The 20,066-nt window shown below is 39.6% G+C and overlaps 1 protein-coding gene and 2 long non-coding RNA genes across 9 annotated transcripts; 2 read left to right on the top strand and 1 right to left on the bottom strand.

The window, feature by feature from the left end:
- The first annotated feature begins 69 nt into the window (after positions 1–69).
- Positions 70–18,524, top strand: LOC107268505 (DENN domain-containing protein 5B). 7 transcript variants are annotated; one of them, XM_025085809.1, is made up of 21 exons: positions 70–484; positions 9,444–9,553; positions 9,668–9,888; positions 10,011–10,205; positions 10,291–10,762; positions 10,830–10,966; positions 11,045–11,232; positions 11,306–11,481; positions 11,551–11,762; positions 11,851–12,057; positions 12,155–12,163; positions 12,370–12,541; positions 12,633–12,897; positions 13,878–13,985; positions 14,320–14,584; positions 14,673–14,940; positions 15,017–15,329; positions 15,432–15,608; positions 15,695–15,905; positions 15,978–16,206; positions 16,276–18,524. In XM_025085809.1, exons 1-20 carry the CDS (start codon positions 367–369, stop codon positions 16,165–16,167), a joined length of 4,014 nt encoding a protein of 1,337 aa, XP_024941577.1. In that variant the 5' UTR covers positions 70–366; the 3' UTR covers positions 16,168–16,206; positions 16,276–18,524. The 7 variants fall into 7 exon arrangements, with proteins under 7 accessions (XP_024941577.1, XP_015596817.1, XP_015596818.1 ...); XM_015741331.1 differs by having other exon boundaries at positions 12,367–12,541; positions 16,291–18,524; XM_015741332.1 differs by having other exon boundaries at positions 12,367–12,541.
- LOC107268514 lies at positions 1,551–2,741 on the bottom strand. Its single transcript, XR_001537851.2, has 2 exons — positions 2,492–2,741; positions 1,551–2,401 (listed from the first exon to the last, which is right to left on the bottom strand). It is a non-coding gene; the product is annotated as an uncharacterized LOC107268514 (long non-coding RNA).
- Positions 3,101–5,482, top strand: LOC107268513. Its single transcript, XR_001537850.2, has 3 exons — positions 3,101–5,122; positions 5,238–5,307; positions 5,387–5,482. It is a non-coding gene; the product is annotated as an uncharacterized LOC107268513 (long non-coding RNA).
- Positions 18,525–20,066: the final 1,542 nt, after the last annotated feature.

Here is a 20,066-nt window from a genome sequence, read left to right as displayed (position 1 = left end):
CAATAAAATCAAGTCAGTTCTCCATCTCAACTGTTATTCTAAACAGTCTTTCATGACATACTTCCAACTCGCATATTTTAGTTTCGGAGCTTCACTGAGCTTTCTGCGGTCGACTTCAGGTGGCTCTCTCGTCGGAGGATCAATTATTCTCTCCGGGAAGCGTGCGCCAGCGGACGTCTGTCCACTGGAGTCAGCTGTCGCGTATCGCGAGAGTTGAAATGACAGTCGCGAACACGGTGTGGATCGCGACGAGTGATTCTCCGGCGTGAATAACGTTGAAAAAGTGTACGTGTGTGTCAATTGTATAACGTAGCCAACGGTCAGGGACGGTGAGCATTACGATAATTGATTAATCGACCTGGAGATATGAACGGCGGCCTCGAGGTCCTTCGTGGACCCGAGCAGCATCCAAGCAGATTCGCCGATTATTTTGTTATCTGTGGACTGGACAAAGACTCCGGACTCGAACCAGATCGCTTTTTCGGTGAGTCTAACCACAATCACAATATCTAATTTCTCCTTTACTTCGACGGACATTGCTCTGATCGTTTCGTTTATTTCTCTTTTGGACATTCACTTGACACTGGCTGTAGAGGATTTTATATTATTGTACGAATTATCGACTGTTAGACTCTGTTGACAGTTCAAATGGAGTCGAAGCAAAGTATACATAACGGTTCTCTATTGTGCACTTAAATTTAAATTGATCTCTGCTACATTGGTTCATTGTATAATGTATGAAAATATTTTATTATTTAAATTTTCCTTAATCACGATTTCGGATATATCGTGAGATGGCGAATTCGTTGCGCAATTTAGAAGTGAAAGCACTCCGCGAGCCGTAACGGTCGCACTGCTTATATTTACCCGTATTAACAGTTTTTTATTTATATTCTATATTCATAAGTGTTGTACGATTCTCATCTTTTTTTTTTAACTCGACACAATAATAGTTTACAGAACGGTGATGCGCAGGAATCGCACTCTTCCAAATTTTTCTGCATTTTTTTTCCACGACTTGCAAACTGTTTGCCAGTGTATTTACCTAAATCCATAAATTTGCGCGCGTCTCTGACTCATGCACTTTTTAAATCCCCTACCTAACTACTTATTCCACGTTACCATGTGTGCCGAACAGTCCTTTTACCAATCCAATATTTATCTTTCATAATCTACGCTTTTATCAGATGACGGTCATCAAGCTGTAATTTAATAATTTACTGGTCATACCTCTATACGGGATCATTATCCATGAATCATTGGTATTACTTCTTAAGAAAGGAAATGACACAATAGGAAGTAAACAAACATTTTCTTATCATTAAGCATTTTTCTCGTCTTATTTAATTTTATCACTGTTGACTTTTACATGTCAATTCTAGGTTTTTATCCTCCGTATTTTTCTAAGAAAGCAATGATACTGGCGCGTTATCTATAAAAAGACGTCGACATGCATTTCTATATCTGCTCCTGGGACACCGATAGTGCCGCTTTGTCGTTTAAAAAATGCGCGTGCGCACGTACATCATCTAAGAAAGATAATCTTGAACTCCGTTTATACGCATGACAAAATGTTGCGTATTAGTTTATGCATTTTTTATTTACATACAGTTTTGTAATTCCGTCGCAAACGGAAACACCGGCGGCGCGTAGCGGCGGATTTCACAAACCCAGAACGTCAATCTCTGTAGAATTGAAAACAAAGTTTCGAAGTGATTATTTTTCCTTCGCAATAAACATACAACCAACAGATAATTATTATCAATTATTTGGAATCCTAAAGTCCGACTAATGAAGAGGAACTATTTACTCGATGATCCAGGAATAATTGTATCCATCGAGTCTGAGCGTTGCTGTATGTTATGTTATCCGATAACTCTCGTTCGCCTTTATTGGAAAATTAATAAAGTTTAGCGACGCGGCATTTTTATTTATAGACCTAGTTCTCTGTCAAGGCTTAACCACGGCTACTTGACCCGATTCTCTTGGGATTTTGTCGGTAACTCTTGGCTCGGCCCTGTTTTCGTATACAGTCGAGCTCGTCCCATCCGATGGTCCCGTCTCGATCGACTTGGTTACAGAAATCCAACATGGCGTAATGACGTCTGTCGCGATTGTGACGAGTATTCAGATAAACGTTCCTTTGAACGTCTATTTAAAGTTCCGCGTCCAGCTGCCAATTGGAAAAATTCCCTAGATTGTTGTCAACATCGTTTTTCTTTCTTCTTCTCCTTTTTTTTTAGGGAACACGCTTGCAAACGTCATGGTCGAAAGTTAATTTTATTTTCTCGCATTTCCTACCCACTCGTCCGTACAAGCCCATGATGTTATCAGAAAATTACATTGGCACATATCTGCTGTACAATGCCATTACCATTGGTTTACGTACATATTGGGATTCCTAATAAAAGTTTACTATGTATCAGGATCGTCGAGTAACGTAACGTAACGTAACCTAACCTAAGATCGTTAAAATAATATATATACACACGTTGTTAAACAGTATTGCGAACACGAAATTTCTTCAATGCAGAATGCCAAGCAGACACGAAGCCCGTTATTATAAGCTCTTTATTATACCCAACGACCGAATATAGCGCACGCATTGATTTACATCGCAGGCAATGGCGACGGCGCGAATACGACGACGGTTTAAATTGAATTGAATTGACGTCCGCGTTTAACGTACATACGAGGGACGAAAGATTAATTTTCTATTTTCGGTATCACTTGCCTTGTTCAAAAATGGCGGATCTAGTGAATTCATTCTCCTTAATGTACAAGGAGTTAAATTGTGACTTGATTCGATCTTATATACAGGGTGAGTTTGAAAGAAAGTGCATTAGTCAAATTTGACGGGTATACCGTGATAAAGCAATGTACATAACAAACAATATTTATGCATATCGATCAGACGTCAGTCTTCAGTAGCGTAATCGCCGCACCTCAATTTTTCTCATAGTCTTTCGCCGTCGTGTCGCCGCTCGAGTACGCGAGATACGTGAAAAAAAGGAAGAAGAAATTAAACATCGTCGTGAGTTAGGCGTCTTTTTGTTGACAAAGGTTCTCTTTGTGCGGCTTGAAAAGACTTGGAAGGGAGCCAATGCAGGCCGCTTTATTCGACTATTCCCGTCGCGCTGCAATTGCAGCCTTACTCGTGTGTAAACCGGCCCTAAGCCTAAACACTGGAACCATCGGGTTCGTTAAGGCCTTTAACTGCTTCAGCAAAGCTTTTGTACAGGCCGTTGTAAGGTCATCGTTTGCCACCCTTCAGACCGCGTCGGCCTTTCGAACATCATTCAAGACTCGCGTACCGTTACGTACCTTGCATACGGGTAGCAGCAGTCTCTTATCGGATAATAGATAATCATTTTGAAGTGCGCCCGAGTGACATTTCGCAATATAATATCTTACTCCAGCATGTGGGTCTTGTTGAAAATCCACACCACGTGGATCTTCGAGGACGCATTTAACGACGGCATCCGGTTCCTCTTCTCTGGGGCCGAGCTCCTTTGTAATGCATCAGGATGTGGACCGTGTCGGCGGGAAGCAACGTATCTCCCTGAGAAACTCACGGCAGTCTTTTCAATGTCCGCGGTGATCCCCTTTTCTGCGAACTAACCAAAAAGGAGGCTCGTTTTACATAGCCTGAAAAAAAATTCTCATCGCGCTAAGACTCGATCTCTGGTGTGGTCGTTTTTAATTTTTTTTTTTTCTTTCTTTCAGTGTAAACTTCAAACACGATTTTTTTTTTCTTGCCCTCAAAGACACCACCACGCTCCCGAAGCAGGCTTCTCTCGGTTCGCTAACTCCGTACGGATTTACGGCGCGTTACGGCGTTTCGAAAATTTTCAATTATTGGTGGCCATGCACTGTACAGTCTCTCGCGGACAAAAACGCAAATACGAATAATAGAAAATTCAGGTCGTCGCCTGGCGATGCTCTAAGAATTCACGAATTTTTCTATGGACCTTTCGAAACCTTAAGGAACTCTAAGAAACGGGATGCAGCTGCCGTGCGCATTTGTACCAACCCCCACCGCTGCACGTTGCAGCGGAATACGGACTTTCGGATCTCAACTGCATAGAGCGGCGGAAGATTTTGTATGCACTTTTTTTTTATTTTTTATTTTTTATTTTAAACCGTTACAAATCCTTCAAGCTGACACGAGCTTATTAACGTTGTAATCGTCCTAGGGATTTTTCAATATTTCTCATTTTCAGGGTCGTAACATATCTATTCTTGTATCTATACTACAGTATGTGGATCCACATATGCATTTACCGATGCACATTGTATGCATTTTATAATGCACGCATTTGAACAAGTATACATATCGAGTGCGTAAAGAGCCGTGGAGAATGAATCAGTCTTTGGTAGAGGAAGGGGTGCGTGCATCGGGATAACGAAAGGTCGTAAGTCCACCCCTCGCTATGACGTCACCGTCCGAGCCTATTCGTGCAAAAGAGCCCCTTTAAACGATCACTTGAAAAAGGACCTTAGTCTCTCCCCGTATTTCCTTCGTCCCATGAAAATTATACTTGAGCCACTCCTTCGTCCGCTGCAAAAGGAAATGCAGACGGCTTGCAGCTGTGATCCACGGCCCCCAGAAAAATTCTCTTCCGAGATTCGTCTTATCGTCCGCGTGACACTTTTATATTTTTAGAAACAGATTAGTGACTCTTGGGAATGGGAAAGATAAAATTTCTCCCTTCAACGTGAAAATTCTGTTTTACGGTTCGATTTACTTGGCGCAAGTTGGTCCATCGGATTGATGCTGCGTCTTGCTGTCTGTAGATGGAAAAGCGAATGGAAAGTTTTTTTTCGGACTTTTTCCCGTCTGTCGATTTTTCTCGGAAGAGTAGGGGCAGGGGGGCAAGGGTCACATTATCGATTCATACGCAGACACTAGGGACGATCTCTTGTTCATTGGAGTAAAATATATTCTGGCCAAGCCCCGTGTTTACGCTTACCAATCAATATACTCGCCCCGCGTTCATTAGTATCTTATGCACTCTTTTAGATTTCATCGTTGTACTTTATATGTTACTCTTATTTTCGCGCCACCCTGTATATGCTGTACATCGAGGGCAGATCGTGCCTATGCATTTTGGATGCAGTGGTAATTATTGTTGTTGAGATTTTTTTTTCTGAATTTAATTTAATTTTTTTTTTTTTTTTATTATTGTATAGGGTGTCCTTGTAGTAATAATTAAAGAAATTGATATTTTTTTTAGTCTGATCTTTAGTGAGACCCATCGCGCACGCTGCGTACCAACTGGACCAGCATCCTATAAACAGAACACGGTACGCAGAAGTCACTGGGATTTCCTTGTCTCGTCGTTACATTTGGTTATTTATTTGACGATTCTTTCATTTATTTCAGCCAGGCGACGTGGAGTTGAAACAGATTTTATTCCTGAAAATTGCAGCTGCTTGAGAGCTAATGGGTCGTGAATATGAAAAATTCGTTGTGCTTTGGTAATTAACGAATTTATTTTCGAGAAAACTGATTGATTCGAAATTTTGTTGATTTTGGTGCTTTTGATGCTTGGTAGATGAATTGTCATTTTCGTGAATGATTATGCAATGCGATACCGTATTCGGTCTCCAGCGCTGCTGTATTTTTTCGGGCGCGGAGGCTCCGTGTCTGCGTTCGTGTAAATAAATAAATCATGTCGACGACACGGCTCGACTCTAAACTTAAGTCGATTCTCATGTAACTGCGTCGCTCTCCATTTTTATGGCTGACGACGTAACTTTAAAGTTGAGGCGAGAAAAGACAAAGAAATGGTCCAATTTTTTGAGCTTGATGAAAAAAAAAATAAATAAAAAAATTGAAAGGACAAAAGGAACTTGTGGGAAAAGGGCTGAAACCCGTAAAAAAAAAAAAAATTTTTTTAACAAACCTGCGAAACTTAAATTTCGTTATGGAAATGTATGGTAATCTCGTGGGTAAAACTGCGCGCTCATTACGTACAGTTATTTTAATTCCTATTAGCCACTCGTTATATTATGCAATTATTATAGCGGGTATCTTAGTTACTCCGGTTTATCCATTCTCATTGGATTTGGATAAAATCCCTAGAATATGCAAAGAAAATATACCTAGGACTAATTTTTATCTGTTGGCTTCGATTTTAGTGATCATCTTTTTCCTTTCGCATCTTCATCCTCCCCCCCACCCCTCCCATCGTCCAATTATTATTTCATTTCAATAACTTTTAGCTTCGGCGGCCAAATCAGAGGAAAAAATTACCAGGAAATTGTTCTCACTCGATTGAGCGTCCAGATGCGAAAACAATTCTCCATTATAGTTTCACCGTCCAAATTTCATAATTATTAATACACTTTTTTTTAGTCTCTCTCTCTCCCACTCATTCGACCATCGTCCACGCTGTCAGACATTTGAGTTGTCATTATCCGTGGTATTAGATGTCGAGCAAGCAGTACGTGGTTACTGGACAATTGTCCTTGGTCAATTGAGCGTATAGACAAAGGAGCCATTTTCGTTGACACAAAGAGCAACGGGACCTATTAATATCCAATGGACGTCTGAAAGATCCATTAGGGACTATGAAAACAAAAAAAAATACAAGAGCATCAAATTGGCTCTTGATATTGGTTTTTTTTTTATTTTCGAAATATAAATCAACCCGACTGGGCAGTCATTCGATTATAGACGGGGATGCAATCTCTAGCCGGAGATTGGCCAGTGGGTTCATTAAGACTCAATTAAACGCCTTTATTCAAATCCATGGCTTTAATACCTAAATTGCAACTCCGCTCCTACGTGTATCCATATACGTTCAGCTTGGCTGCTGTGCGTTACAGAAACAGAAACTACGTGCAAGTACCCAGATAGCGAAGTGAGAGACGTGAAATAAATTCGATAAGACATCTTTGCGAATTTATTGCAGCAGGCCAAGTGGGTGTCGTGTCTCCTTACTCGAACATTTCTTTAAGAAAAATGTCCTTGCAGTTGGCACTTCGCCCGAGACTCGAAAAGCTTGCCGATCGAACTACGACACGGCTTTCTTTTTTTCTCCTCTGTTATATTTTTCGTCCCTTCGTCTTTTATCGTACCTTTACCTTATTAAAATTCGTCCTTCTCCTCTTTCGCTTCATCGTATCTACCTTACCGACGTGAAAATCTGATTACACTGCAGGCTGATATTTTAGGTGGGAGATACTTCGAAAAAAAAAAATACATTTTTTTTCAAGTGTATTTACTAGAGTTTTTCGTCGCGGGACAGTAGAAATATTCATTCCTGCCACGTAAGGCTTCTGCTTCTTTTCTTTCTCGGTACTCTTACTCTTGGATACGTAACCCAAATTAAGCGAGACCCTCGACCCCGGTTTAGTCTAAAATATGTATACGTGTAAATGTAGGCACTCCGACCGACTCCAAGTGCAGTGCTTACGTGTACTCGAGAAGAGTGTAGTAAGTACAGGCTTGTGCCAAGAGAAGGAAAAAAGAATAAGCTCTTAATAGTGATTAATTCTTGTGCATTTTAACTGCATTCCACGATTGGCCAGACTGATCGCTACGGATTAATTCGCTGTGAAAGGAACCCCTTGTACGGTCGGTAATACCTAATACAGTTTGTATTGCCAGTTGAAGTTGGACGCCGGCCAAGTTTCGGAAGCAGAAGGTCTGACGGGCAGGGTGAACGGAAGTACGTTACGCTGGGATCGGAAGTGGATGAAAATAAAATTATTTAAAAAATATAAGCAATTTGCTTATCGAAAAACAGATTCGCTAACGGCTTCTGGTTCGTGTCTGAAATGTGAAAAATAAAGAGTCCTTTGTTACCGACCATCTATATTTTAATTTAGATCTTTCTGGTTACACGGCCAATACATAATATACAGGTCGACTTAAAGATAACCCAACTGTCCCGTTAACCGCACCGCCACGTATATTCCACTTTGCGCAATTCAACGCCTCTCCCACCGTACCTAAGCGCATGGGAAATGCATGTAATTACAAAGGGCGACCTGAACGAGAAAGGATAGAATAAAAGGAAAGGAAGGCGAACAAAAAGATATAACTATAAGAGTGGCGGGAGGTGTAGTAGTACCTCATTGGCTCTTAACAGATTACTTCTTTTTTCTTCTTTCGCTTTATTTTCTCATACAGTTTGCTCTACGAGATAATACAATTGCGAGTGAAAAATTGTAAAAATACTAAAGCACGCGTGTCCACCCGATGACGATTTTCCGAACTTTCTCAAAATTAAAATAATTCCGCCCACGCGGCAAGCCCGAATAACGATCTTCGTGCGCACCTAACTTCGAGTGTTATTTCTATCGCCTATAGAATACAAAAAAAAATTTAATTTTTTTTTATACTTCGTGCTTTCCCCCTTTTTTTTCAGGCATTGCACAAAAAAATATCGCCAGCCAGTGCCAAATTGGTGGTTCACGTATGTAGCGTATATAACTAGATGCGCCATGTACCCTTTTTCAGTGTACATAACACACGTGTATAATATGTATTTCCGAATTATGCGGTACGCCATATTTTGGTCAGTGCTATGGTCAGTGCCAAATTGCTGGAAGTCCTATGCATTATAAACTTGCTGCAGTTTACCGTAGTGCATATAAATTGCATAATACCTTATACCCGAAGATGCATACCTCGTTATTCGCAATAGCATACAGTACGTTTCTTCGAACGAAATGAAATTTTTATGTTCCGTCTTGTTTGCCACACTGCGAATTCACAGTCTTTACTCGCTGGCTGAGATTCTGCCGTTCACGTTACAGTTTCTCTTTACAAAACTGTTTCTACTCCTTCCTTTCATTGGTCTTCTCATTACGAGCGTTCCACCAGCGCACAGAGGACGCATTGTCATGGATAAAATACTCTCTAGCTCTCTCTCTCTCTCTCTCTCTCTCTCTCTCACTCGTTATATCTCTATCTCCTTCTCGCTCCGAGTCCTCGATGCACTTCCAACACTCGAGTATGGATAAAATACTCTCTAGCTTGTTTCTACTCCTTCCTTTCATTGGTCTTCTCATTACGAGCGTTCCACCAGCGCACAGAGGACGCATTGTCATGGATAAAATACTCTCTAGCTCTCTCTCTCTCTCTCTCTCTCTCTCTCTCACTCGTTATATCTCTATCTCCTTCTCGCTCCGAGTCCTCGATGCACTTCCAACACTCGAGTGTAACACACAAGCTGAAGTCTCTACAGGCTCGTTCAAAAATTGTCCGTGCTGCTCTGTATCACTGTTGTATATTCTTGAAAAAATAGTACGTACTTAAAAAAAATTTTTACCAATAAAAAAAACTGGATCGCTAGAATTCTGCTCCAGTTTCCCTACAGGGTACATATACAAATCCGCTAATCCTCTTTTGACATGTGAAAACAAAATTTTGTGCGTCCACCATCTACTTTGTCTTTAATTTATTTTCTTGTCTTTTGACATTGCAGGAGACTCGTTGCAATGCACGCCATTGGATCGTGCCTACAAAAGCAAAGTGCTCGGCCATTATCCAGACTCTGTACCTTGGAATCCCTTCGACAAGCATGCAGTATGTATGGTAAGTATGACCCACTGTGCTTTGGATGTCAATAAAGAAAAATGACTGTAAAGTTTAACGTACATTTCATAAGTCTGCCGGAGGTCGTTTCAATCTTGATTAATTTTCTTGCAGCTGTGCTTACCGAGCGGCCTGCGATTTCGCACGCAGAAGCATTCGGTGGAGCCAGTCTTTCACTCCTTCGTCCTGACCAAGGAAAATGGCCACAGGATCTACGGGTTCAGCTTGGTCTTCTACGAGGAGTGTCGCAACAGGAAAATCTGCGCCGCCATGCAGACACTGCAGGCGATGCACATCACCGAATTGAGCAGCGGACAGAATGGCACACCACCCGTGTAAGTGTATTTGTGGATGACAGATAGAACGGCGAGAAAGTCGATGTCACGTTGGGTTTGAGATTTTTCATTTTTAAGTTGCATTCCCTCTTTTTTTTTCTAAATTATTTATCTCTTCGAAGGCCCAGAAAAGGACAGGATGGTCACAACACCAGATCTCTGCCAAGGCATTTTAAACTGTCTGCCCACTCGCCCGGTGCTGCTTTGGGATATTATGACTCCACCAAAGACAAACTCTTTGTTACCAAATCAATTTCTTTGCTGTGTCAGCAGCCGTATCTTTATGCGGCCAGAACATTCCTCATCAATTTGTACAAGTGAGTAGTGATGACGATGATGAGCCTTTTTGTTATTGTTGTTTTATGATTGTGAGGTCATTGATTTCATTTTTTACATTTGCAGATGTGTCCCCAGGCATCCTGGACCTGGTTTGAGTCTCGAGTCCTATGTGTATAATTTATTGTATAACGTTCCGGTACCACTTCCGGGAAAATCTTTAAAGTTCTTTGTACCTAATGACGAGCCGGCTAAATCGCCGTTGGACTTGGTCATCTATCAGCCAATGTCGTCGGAGGAATTACCTATGCTCGATTATCCACTTAAGGATGTTTTTTCTTGGCTTGGGGTCGACTGCGTCATACAACTTTTTACCTGTGTACTACTGGAGAATCAGGTGCTGCTCAGGAGTGCTAACTTCAACAAGCTCATGGTGGTGTCTGAGTGCATCACTGCACTTCTTTTTCCCTTCTCCTGGCAACACGTTTACGTGCCTATACTTCCGGCGAGCTTGCATCACTTCTTGGATGCGCCTGTGCCGTTTATTATGGGTCTTCATGCGCAGAACGAGGGAGGAATATTGAAGATTGCAAGCGAGGTAATATTTATTTAACTTTGTTGACTGCCGTTGGCGATACTGATGTTCCTTATTCTTTAATCGACAGGCTAATCTGTGCTATGTGGATATCGACAAGCAGACCACGCAATTGCCAGAGGAACTTCCGGTCTTTCCGCACAAGATGCAGTTCATTGCGGAAATTCGGGCTTTGCTGAACAAGTATAAGGTTCCACATCCGGACAAGTACGCGTCAGGCAGGATACTGTAATTAATTAGGGGAATTAATTGATTTTCATTTTAATCCATTGATAAACGTTTCAGAACTGACAATGTGGCTATGCATTATATTAATGGAGATATTATGACCAGTAGCTTGACTCTACCTGGTTCCGGTTTTCATCATCCACGTAGAAAACATTCATTTCACGATGTTCTTGATTGGGATCGTCCTGAGCCTGAACCACAATCTGAGGCTTTGCAAAGAATTGTGGATATTGTCAAGAGAACAGGTAATGTTGTCAATTTTTAGTGAAAACTAATGCACGTGATAAGCTTCGTGTTCAATATAATTGTTCATTTTAGGAATTAATTTGGATGATATTGATTCCGTGGAAAATGTACCAAAAGAACGAATTTTGACGCCTCAGGAGGAATATCAGGAGACTCTCATTTTCAATAATTCCGTCAGAGAGATATTTCTTAATCGTTTCGTTCAGATTTTCTCCAGTTACGAGCACTTTGTTATTCAGCCGAGTCAGGTCTCTAGACAATTTTTATTTATATTATAATTTTCGATTTTTCACTGCAACTTTAATACTGCAATACAGGACAAAGACGAGTGGCTGACAAATCGGGACAGCATGCATGTTTTTGATAAAGCGACGTTTCTCTCGGATCAGCCGGCTCAGCATTTGCCATTTTTATCAAGATTTTTGGAAACTCAAATGTTTGCTTCACTGGTAGACAGTAAAGTAATGTCAACGTGGAGCGAGTTGGACTTCAACATAAAAGTGTTTGATCGTCGAATTTCTCATATAAAGTAAATATAACCCTTACTGAGTTTATTCTCATTCTAATGAGTAAAAAAAATTAGGTTTGCGGGTAACCTTACATTTTTTTAATTACAGAAAGAAGGTTGGCGAGGGTATCGTGCGCTCACCTTGCTACGAGATGTGCACGACCATTGCGGAAACGCAAAAAATTCTGGACCAGCGTTTCAATAATGTTGATTTTGAAGCGAGTCCACCCACAGAAATTGTGCCGCATCGTGCTGCGTATTTTCGTAGCTTTCCACTTTTGGACAACGTCGCTCTAAACAAAGAACCGGCACAAAGGTGAGTGTATGGTCTTCCTAAGAATGACCCCCCAGTAACAATACAATAAATAACGTACTAACAAATTGGAAATCTTGAATTGCCGCACGACCAACAGCATCCTTCGGTAAGAATCTAATCCAGTGAACGATCCACGTTGATTCTCGTGCATGCTTTTACACAAATTTGTACGATTATTTATATTTAATAAATATTTATCGTCTACAATTTTATCGTTTTGAATTTTCATTTCTTTACTCTGTGAGTACGCGTACATTTTTGGTAACTTTTTTTTTGTACACGTCAAAAAGATATTTTCATGCTTCTCAGCAGTCGGAGAGGGCAGACACAATGGAAATACAAAATGAAGCTCATCGAATCGAATGGAAAGACTTCAGCACCGCAAGAGACGCAGTCGCCACGACCGCAAACGAAATTGTCGACAGACATGAGTCCGGCCTTAATTGCCCAAGCAAATTGGACTTTCGTCGAAAAATTGCTCAAGGTCTGTTATTTGTGCCCTTGTATTTTTGATCTCTTGAAAATATCAATTTCGATTTTCTAACCAACAAAATTTTTCATATTTTTCCCATCAGGACTGCAAGTCCAAAACGAAACGTATGCTGGTAGAAAAAATGGGCTCTGAGGCTGTGGCTCTGGGTCACGGGGGCGAATCACTCTCTGACGTAGAAGAGAACACGTTGGTCGCTAGTCTCTGTGACCTTTTGGAAAGAGTCTGGAGTCACGGTTTGCAGAATAAGCAAGGAAAGAGTGCGCTGTGGTCTCATTTGACTATGTATCAGGAACTGGAGGAGTGCAATGACACTGCTAAGTCAATTGATCCAAACTTTTTAACTCCTGGTAAGCTTCTTCTTTTTCATTTTATTCTTTATTTTAACCTGTCTTGACAATACTGTTTATTTTTCAAGGATAATTATAGCCAAGGTTCTTTTTTTTTGGTTATTTCAAAATAATTATTTTTTCCTGTCAACTATGCGGGGGTCTGTATATTTATTTGAGACCCATTGTACGCGGTGGGGGAAGGGAGGACGGGGATACTTAACGACCATTCAAGCGACATTCAAGCGACAGTGGGCGGTTGCCGAAACTCAGTAGATTCGGCATTTCCAATCCCTCACTTCCTACTGTTAAGTCTCAGGGACCCACCGAACGCATAAAACCTGGTAAACGTTTGAAAACAGTAGGAAGCGAGGGTTGTTCATATAATTTAGGTCTTATTGATAAATTGCTTCGCTGTATAATTCACGCGTAGCTTTATTTTTCAGAACTTCTTCAGCCCTGTTGCTACTGTAAATGTCTTTTAAGTGTAATTTTAAGCTTTCAAGCTTTCTATATTAATTTTATCGGTGACTAATACACTATCATTTTAAATGAAACACAGTGAGGGTTTAATGACTTTGTATGGCTTTTTCTTTGGGTAATAAAGCATTTCTTTTTAAAACATGCAGCCCTCGCTTGGTGCGTCCTACGGAAGCGGCTTGACTGTACGTTACTAAGCGAGAAACAAATAATAAAATTAAGTTAGACACTAAGACAGATTACTGTCTCACGTAGTTACTGTCACGTATTGATAAATCTTTTTTGCAAGAACAAAGTAGTCTCGTGTCAATTAACTTTTGTTAAACTTATTCACGCTATTTTATTTCTATTGACATTGCACGCTTTTGATTTTGTAATTTTGTATACTTTACCAACTGAATTTATTAATTACCAGTTTTAGATTTCTCTTCAGGCCCTTGAAACTAATTGAGTCGTAATTTAATTTGTTTTGTTTATTAGTTCTCTTTAGTTTCTTTTTTTTTTTTTTTCTACCGGTATAGCCAAGAAGGTGTCGAATAAGTTTTTCGGATTACCGGAAAGATTGGTCTCATCGTTTAAGAGCAGAAACATTTTCGAAATCGCTTCCTATATCAAGGAGAATTTCAACGGTAAGCCAGTCGGTTTTCGGCTTGCCCTGAAGAATGTTGAGTTTATTTCTTGTTTTCTCTTTTAACATTTTGGGTTTTTGATATACACTAATTTTTGTATGTAATAAATACTTGAGTGTGTGGCATGTTGTGTTAATACATTGTTTATACGTTTTGTAAGATTTTATATGTTTATTCGTATAGGTAGAACAACACGAATATAAACATTTATTTTACATTGATTTTTTTTTCAACCAAATTATTTTATGCACACATCGAATTGACGCATGTAGCATGCTTAGTTTGAAGTGTCTTACGTCAAGTATCTAAATCGTTCAATAATTGTTTTGGGCAGATTTGTCCAATTTAGCCCTGGAAACGGAAGTGTCTCCAACAAGAGGACGGGAACGTCACAAATCTCCCGGGGAACGGAAGTCCATAGGCCCTGAACACCTGAGGCCACTTCCGGATACGCTGATCTTCGACATTCGCAACGTTCAAGCCATGACCGACATCAAAACTCACATTGGATACGCAAGAGCTTGGGTGCGATTAGCTCTGGAGAAGAAGCTCTTGTCGCGACACTTGAAAACTCTGCTCTCCGACTCTAGTTTACTAAGGTATTTAAAAAAAGACAAAATAAAAAATGTTACACATTTGTTTGTTTAAAACGGAGCAGTATATTTATATATTTTTTTTTTGTTCCAGGGGCCAATACAAAAGAACTGCGTTTCTTCGCTGCGAGGAGGAAAAGGAACAATTTCTTTATCATCTGTTAACGTTAAACGCTGTCGATTATTTCTGCTTCACAAATAATTATCCAACGACTAAATTACCTTATCGAGTTGTCATTTTTCCGAGTCGCAAAGCAAGCGCAGCAACCACTTCCGCCAACAGTTGGGTCGCCATTTCCGGTACTCTCTGCGAAACTAACCCTGTGCCCATTCCTAAAGGAACGTTAGAATTTGTTTTTCATGTAAGTATATAATTTTTCATTCTTTATATACTATTACTATTTATGACTTAATCTTATTCTTTCCTTTTTCTTACAGCACAAGAATCTTGGGGTACTATCGACCCTTAGAATCGGTCATGATAATACTGGGCTTTCGCCAAAATGGATGGTAGAGCATGTTGTGGTACGAAACGAAGTGACTGGACATACCTTTAAATTTCCCTGTGGTCGTTGGCTCGGCAGAGGAATCGATGATGGCTCCACTGAAAGATTATTGGTTGGTGCTCTAGTTCCCAGGAGCATCGATAGCGATGAACTCGTGGAATCGTGTTCTACACCACCACGTTGTCGTTCTCCAAGTATTCCCCGAAGACCAACCTTGTCCCAGGGTGAACTGCAATATATGCTGGGTAGGATAAACAAGGATTTATTAATGCTTTTGACCGACTTGTTATAGATATAATAATGTATTTTGTTATATTCTATAATTTTTATATCTTTTTGTGTTCTAGGAGAAGCAGTTAATGCTATCGTAAAATTCCATTATCGTCGTGAATCGCAAGACAGCTCCTTGACCGCATTGCTCTGCGGAGAAGGTGGCCTGGTTCCTTCTTTGGAACAGACATTTTTATTTGGCTTTAAAAATCAGAGGATATTTGGCAGAAACTTTTACGTATGGGATTATCTTGGTAAGACGCGAAAAAATAAGATTGGCACGATGGTTTACTTTATTTTGGCAAGCGTACCCCGATATCATTGCTTGAATTTTTTTCAGTGAGAGTCAAGGAGAACTTTGAGATTTCCTTGTTAGAGGAAATGGACGAATATTCCCAGAGGCTCAATCGGGATCGAAGGATACACTCAGAGAGTAATCGACGTTTTGCTATACTTCGATGTTATTCTCATCTCATAGATCAGATTAATGCATCTAGTCAGACTCTTGGCAAGGATGGCAAGTTTCAGCTGTTTGTCTGTTTGGCAGCAAGGTAAATAAAGTATGATACTTACTGAGAAAGAAGGAATATTCATATGCCTTAAAAATATAAATCAATTAATAGGGAGAAACTGCTTCACCCGATGCTACTGCCAATGAGTGAAGCCCGTTCTACGGCTGACATGTACGAAGAAACATCGTTTCTGCGAAGTCCAACGCTTCTTAGTTTTTTGATTCACATTTTGGAACCACTGGGAGAATTTCATATCGTTTTGGAAAAGAGTCTTACACACGGAATCTCTAGCATATGCTGAGTAGTCTCGACCAGGGAAACATTCCTTTTTTATTAGAAGGTGAGTTATACGGATTTTTATTTCATTTTCTGATGTAAAATACAAATTTCGTTTACTCTCTATTTGAAGTTTTTGATTATGCAGATTTTGCGTGAAACGCAGAACTCATCCAGAGAGAATTATTGAAAGTGCAGTCCACCATCTTTTTGAGGCTCAACGACTGGTAATAAATTGTATAAAATTTTAAGATGACAACCAAGGTGCACCGAATCTCTCTGGACTTTTTTTAAAAATTTTTAAATGAGTGAGCTTTTCCCACACTCGAGCTGCGGAGGAAAATAAAAGCAAAGAGAGATACACGTAAATACTGAAGATCCAGGAGAATAATAAAGGTTAGATATTCAGATATATATAAGAAAGAGAAAAGAAGGGAAATGTATTCAGCGAATGCTGACCAGTGTGATATTTGTTTATTTTCTCTTCGGAATGGTTAATCTATTGAAGCCAATCAGATTGATCGATGAATCATTTACTTCGATCAATCCATCTCGAGTGGCAAATCCTAGAGTAAACTTGTACCAAAGATATTAATAAGCGATCGATGTGTTGTCGTTCAGATTAGCATGAATTCCGCAGAATATCCATCAAATGAGGATTAAGGAAAAAGAGAGAATCTATACCATGACAGAGTTAATCCATTAACGTTCTCGCGATTTTTTCTTTATAATCAATTATTGACTCATTATTATTGAAATTATTCATTGATTAATTATCCATAGATAGCATATGTAAAGGTTGTACACCGTCATCTGGATGATGTGGTATTTCCTGTATATATATTATATAGCATACTAATGCATCGATATAGGTAGACAAATTTAAACAAATACAATGAGATGAGTGATTGTATTTTGGTTTCACCTGATGAAAGTGAATGAGGATTAATGCGATTAATGATAAAATTGACAAATTACTGATAACTAATAATCAATTGCCAAATTAAAATTGCGTTTAGTTCTTATTCGAACGATTTCTCAAAATTTCTCTGTTTACTTTGATGACAACACAGAACAAATGTGACTCTCTTACACTTATTAATTATACTATCCTAAAAGCAAATATTCTTCATAATAAATAAACTAGTCAAGGTAGCTTTAATTAAATTCCATATTCCATAAAGTAATTTTTTGAACACTCATTAAGAAGCCTCTCTGCTGCCTCCGTTCAAAATTGAGAAATCGTCAGTAGTCATGGAAACTATAATGAATCTTTAAAGAAAGTGTCTTTTTTCAATCTTCAAATTTCCTCCTCCCTTCTATGTCTCATCTCTATTTCTATTTTATTCTTTTACATTTATCCTTGCACGTTCCAGTCGAATCCATTGTAAAATCAATCATGATGTATGTAATATATGATCAAACCATCTGTAATAACGTAATTAAGTTAATGATGCGACGTCTATATGCATATGTGGATGATTGTAAATCGATATACTACTATTATCATTATTGTTGTGTTGTACATACATATACCAGAAACACGTCCGTGTGCACAATATTCTCAGAAATATCCTCGACTCTTGAAAAAGTAATTTTTTTTCTCAAATTGTTCAATTATTATAACAATCTAATATTAGGTACAGGACTCTTATAACATACCTGATAAACATGTAAAGGATAGACGAGAATATAATTTGAGAAGACCACGTGATTCTTGCCAAAACAGTGTAACTTGCAAACAAAAATGTAAGAAATTTTCGATTGTCATACCTTCAATCAACTTTATGACGTAATGATCACTCTGAAAAAAAATGCATTGGAAAACCTCCAAGATAATAAATGTAATATCACAAGTGACGAATTTTCAAATTTGTGGCCGCAATGCATTTTCTTTATGATAGGAACAATTCTTTTTTTAATAATTTATCAAATTGTCAATTTTTTTCAAGTTCGTTGAATGTATCATACATCTCTCAGTGGCACTTTGCTGACACCTCGTCAATTGTTAATAATAATTTTTAATCGAATAGCTGAATTTGTCTATTACGGATAAAGGAGGTGGGAGACTCGTCGTCAAGCAAAATACTCATTTTTTTCGCACATGGATAAACTGCATTGTTCCGTTGCACTTTCAATTGCATAATTACAACAAAGGTCACACTGCACTAGCGAACACTGCAGAGTTGCCATGTGCACCGATAAAAATACTCTCTGTAAATACGAGCAAAGTAATCTCAATAAGAGAGCGTACGCATATTGGCGCTTAGATACTTTTACAAGAAGGAATTCAATTTGACGAATATATGTATATACGATATAGAAGAAGCCTGCTAGAAGGAGAAGAATTGTACAGTGAAATAAACAACAATTAAAAGTGAATATACGTGTGTAAAACAATTATCAATCTTTTTCCCTTGCACATTTAACCTATACACTTTCATACAGCCGAAAGAAAAGACAACGGACGAAGGTGAAAAGTCACCATTCGAATATCCTTCTAGTTCGCTTTTGCGCCGTCAGAGTTCCCCCACTCTGCCCACGCGGTATTAGTCCAGCACCACCAAGCGACTCGGCTCATTGTCGCTCACAGCGCGGGACGGTACGTGTCGTTTACGGAGCGGCACACTACTCGGTGAGTATGTCCAAGTTTGAGCGGCACCGTGAGGTTAGTCAGGGCGACTGGAATCCTGAGTTTCAGTTATGCAGACTTGTCATAACTGACCTCGTTCCCATTCGCTACTCTACAAAGGAAGTTTAACGTGATACAAAGAATTAGTCTAATGAAACAAAGAAGCTGTATGTACAACAAAAGTATTACCTGATATTAAATATATTTTTCAATGGCACGTTAAGCATCTGTTGTAGACTAGCTGCTGGGGTTATCTCACTGTGCCACTGTACTCACTCACAATGCTTCACTCTACGGCTTAGTGTCGTTTACGTTATTGAGCCATACAGTGAGCTAAGATCAAGTCCGGACGACATCGTGAAGAGGTAAGGATAATGGACCTCGAGTTTGTTTTACAGTATGTTATCGGCGAGTGGTGTAACACTGTAATTAGTAGGTAATTCCAGTTTTACATTAATCGTAATATATCATAATGTAAGACTAAACTAGTAACCGAGTCGCCAGGCCTTGATCGTAATCGTGAGCAGTGCAGTTAGCAGCAGAGCTGAGATGGCCTGAGTGGAATAGGAATGTGGTCAGTCGTGACATGAGGTTACATAACTCAAATTCAAGATTCATTGCTGCCTGGAACTACCGGTCTCGCTCAAGATTGGAGTTGCTCGTTGAGTGGTCGAGTGACGTGAGCGATACGGCAGCTGTGCAATGAGCGAAAGAAGCAAGAGATCTAGGATTTAATAAGAACATGTAAAAATGACGATGATACCTGTGCCCCTGGTTACGCCTTGTGCTCATAACACTTGCGGCACAGCCACCGTAACACTGAGCAGTATAGGGAATGAGTAACAGCCTCGTATGTCATTGTGAGAAGACCCAAACAGTTTCTGACTATCTTGCATACATAAATTAATTGAAGATCCAAAAATGATTAATGTTAAATTTAATTTATATACAAGAAATACTAAATCCCTTGAGTGACTATAGTTATAATCCTAAACCCACTTCTGTTCTGATCTGCTCACTGTGTCTTGACTTGGAACTACAAGCCCTATCCGTTCAAAAGTTACGACTACCTCACGTGCCTGTGTCATGAGCGACAATAAACCGTGGAGCTGTTCGGCAGAAGCAGCTGGACTGATTGTGAGCTGGACGAGCGGCACGGAGTGGGGAGTCGGCGCATGCGCAGAATCAATTTACTAGTTTTCGTTCTTCTACTGAAGCGGGGGTACTTTTAACATCAGAAGAATGAGAATAATCGAAAAGTAAATTTTATACTGGCTACGGGGTCACGGATG

This window comes from Cephus cinctus, unplaced genomic scaffold (assembly GCF_000341935.2).
Source record: "Cephus cinctus unplaced genomic scaffold, Ccin1 Ccin1_scaffold0564, whole genome shotgun sequence".
NCBI lineage: Eukaryota > Metazoa > Arthropoda > Insecta > Hymenoptera > Cephidae > Cephus > Cephus cinctus.
This window is presented reverse-complemented; position numbering and strand designations above follow the sequence as displayed.

What these genes read in the sequence shown, in the direction of transcription:
- LOC107268505 (XM_015741331.1), top strand. Translation starts at nt 367, where the DNA reads ATGAACGGCGGCCTCGAGGTCCTTCGTGGACCCGAGCAGCATCCAAGC. An exon ending in ACAAGCATGCAGTATGTATG is followed by an intron (nt 9,554 to 9,667) that starts GTAAGTATGACC and finishes ATTTTCTTGCAG; the next exon opens with CTGTGCTTACCGAGCGGCCT. An exon ending in CGTCGAATTTCTCATATAAA is followed by an intron (nt 11,763 to 11,850) that starts GTAAATATAACC and finishes TTTTAATTACAG; the next exon opens with AAAGAAGGTTGGCGAGGGTA.